At 70.5% G+C, this 387-nt stretch overlaps 1 protein-coding gene across 1 annotated transcript in view; it reads right to left on the bottom strand.

Moving 5' to 3' along the window:
* Window positions 1-387, bottom strand: part of NPC1L1 (NPC1 like intracellular cholesterol transporter 1) — a 7,703-nt gene that overhangs the window by 2,579 nt on the left and 4,737 nt on the right. The window contains exon 9 of the mRNA XM_035344991.1: window positions 29-170. Within this exon, the coding sequence (XP_035200882.1) occupies window positions 29-170 (142 nt within the window). The remainder of the gene's footprint in view (window positions 1-28; window positions 171-387) is intronic.

Genomic DNA, 387 nt, shown 5'->3' with positions numbered 1-387 from the left:
CCCCCCCCATGCGCCCCCAGTCCCCCACTGACCACCAGGGGCCGGATCAGGCGGTGCAGCAGCAGCGGGGTGTAGAAGTGGCTCAGGAAGGGGCGCAGCACCCGCAAGCCCGGCCCCGTGGGACCCCCCTTTTCTGTCCCGCAGCAGCAGCAGATGTCGAAGCGGGCAGCCTAAGGGTGCCACGGGGGTGGGTGGGTGCCCCCGGGCCCCCAAATACCCACAGGAACCCCACGCCAGCCCACTGACACCCTTGGGTAGAGGCACCCCCATGCCCATCCTGGGCACCCACGGGTCCTTCAGGTACCCCATTGGGCACCCCGGGTACCTTCAGGTACCCCGAGGGCACCGCAGTCCCCCTCCCACCCATGGGCACCCCACACCCTCCAG

The sequence above is a fragment of the Oxyura jamaicensis genome, chromosome 22, assembly GCF_011077185.1.
Source record: "Oxyura jamaicensis isolate SHBP4307 breed ruddy duck chromosome 22, BPBGC_Ojam_1.0, whole genome shotgun sequence".
Lineage (NCBI taxonomy): Eukaryota > Metazoa > Chordata > Aves > Anseriformes > Anatidae > Oxyura > Oxyura jamaicensis.
This window is presented reverse-complemented; position numbering and strand designations above follow the sequence as displayed.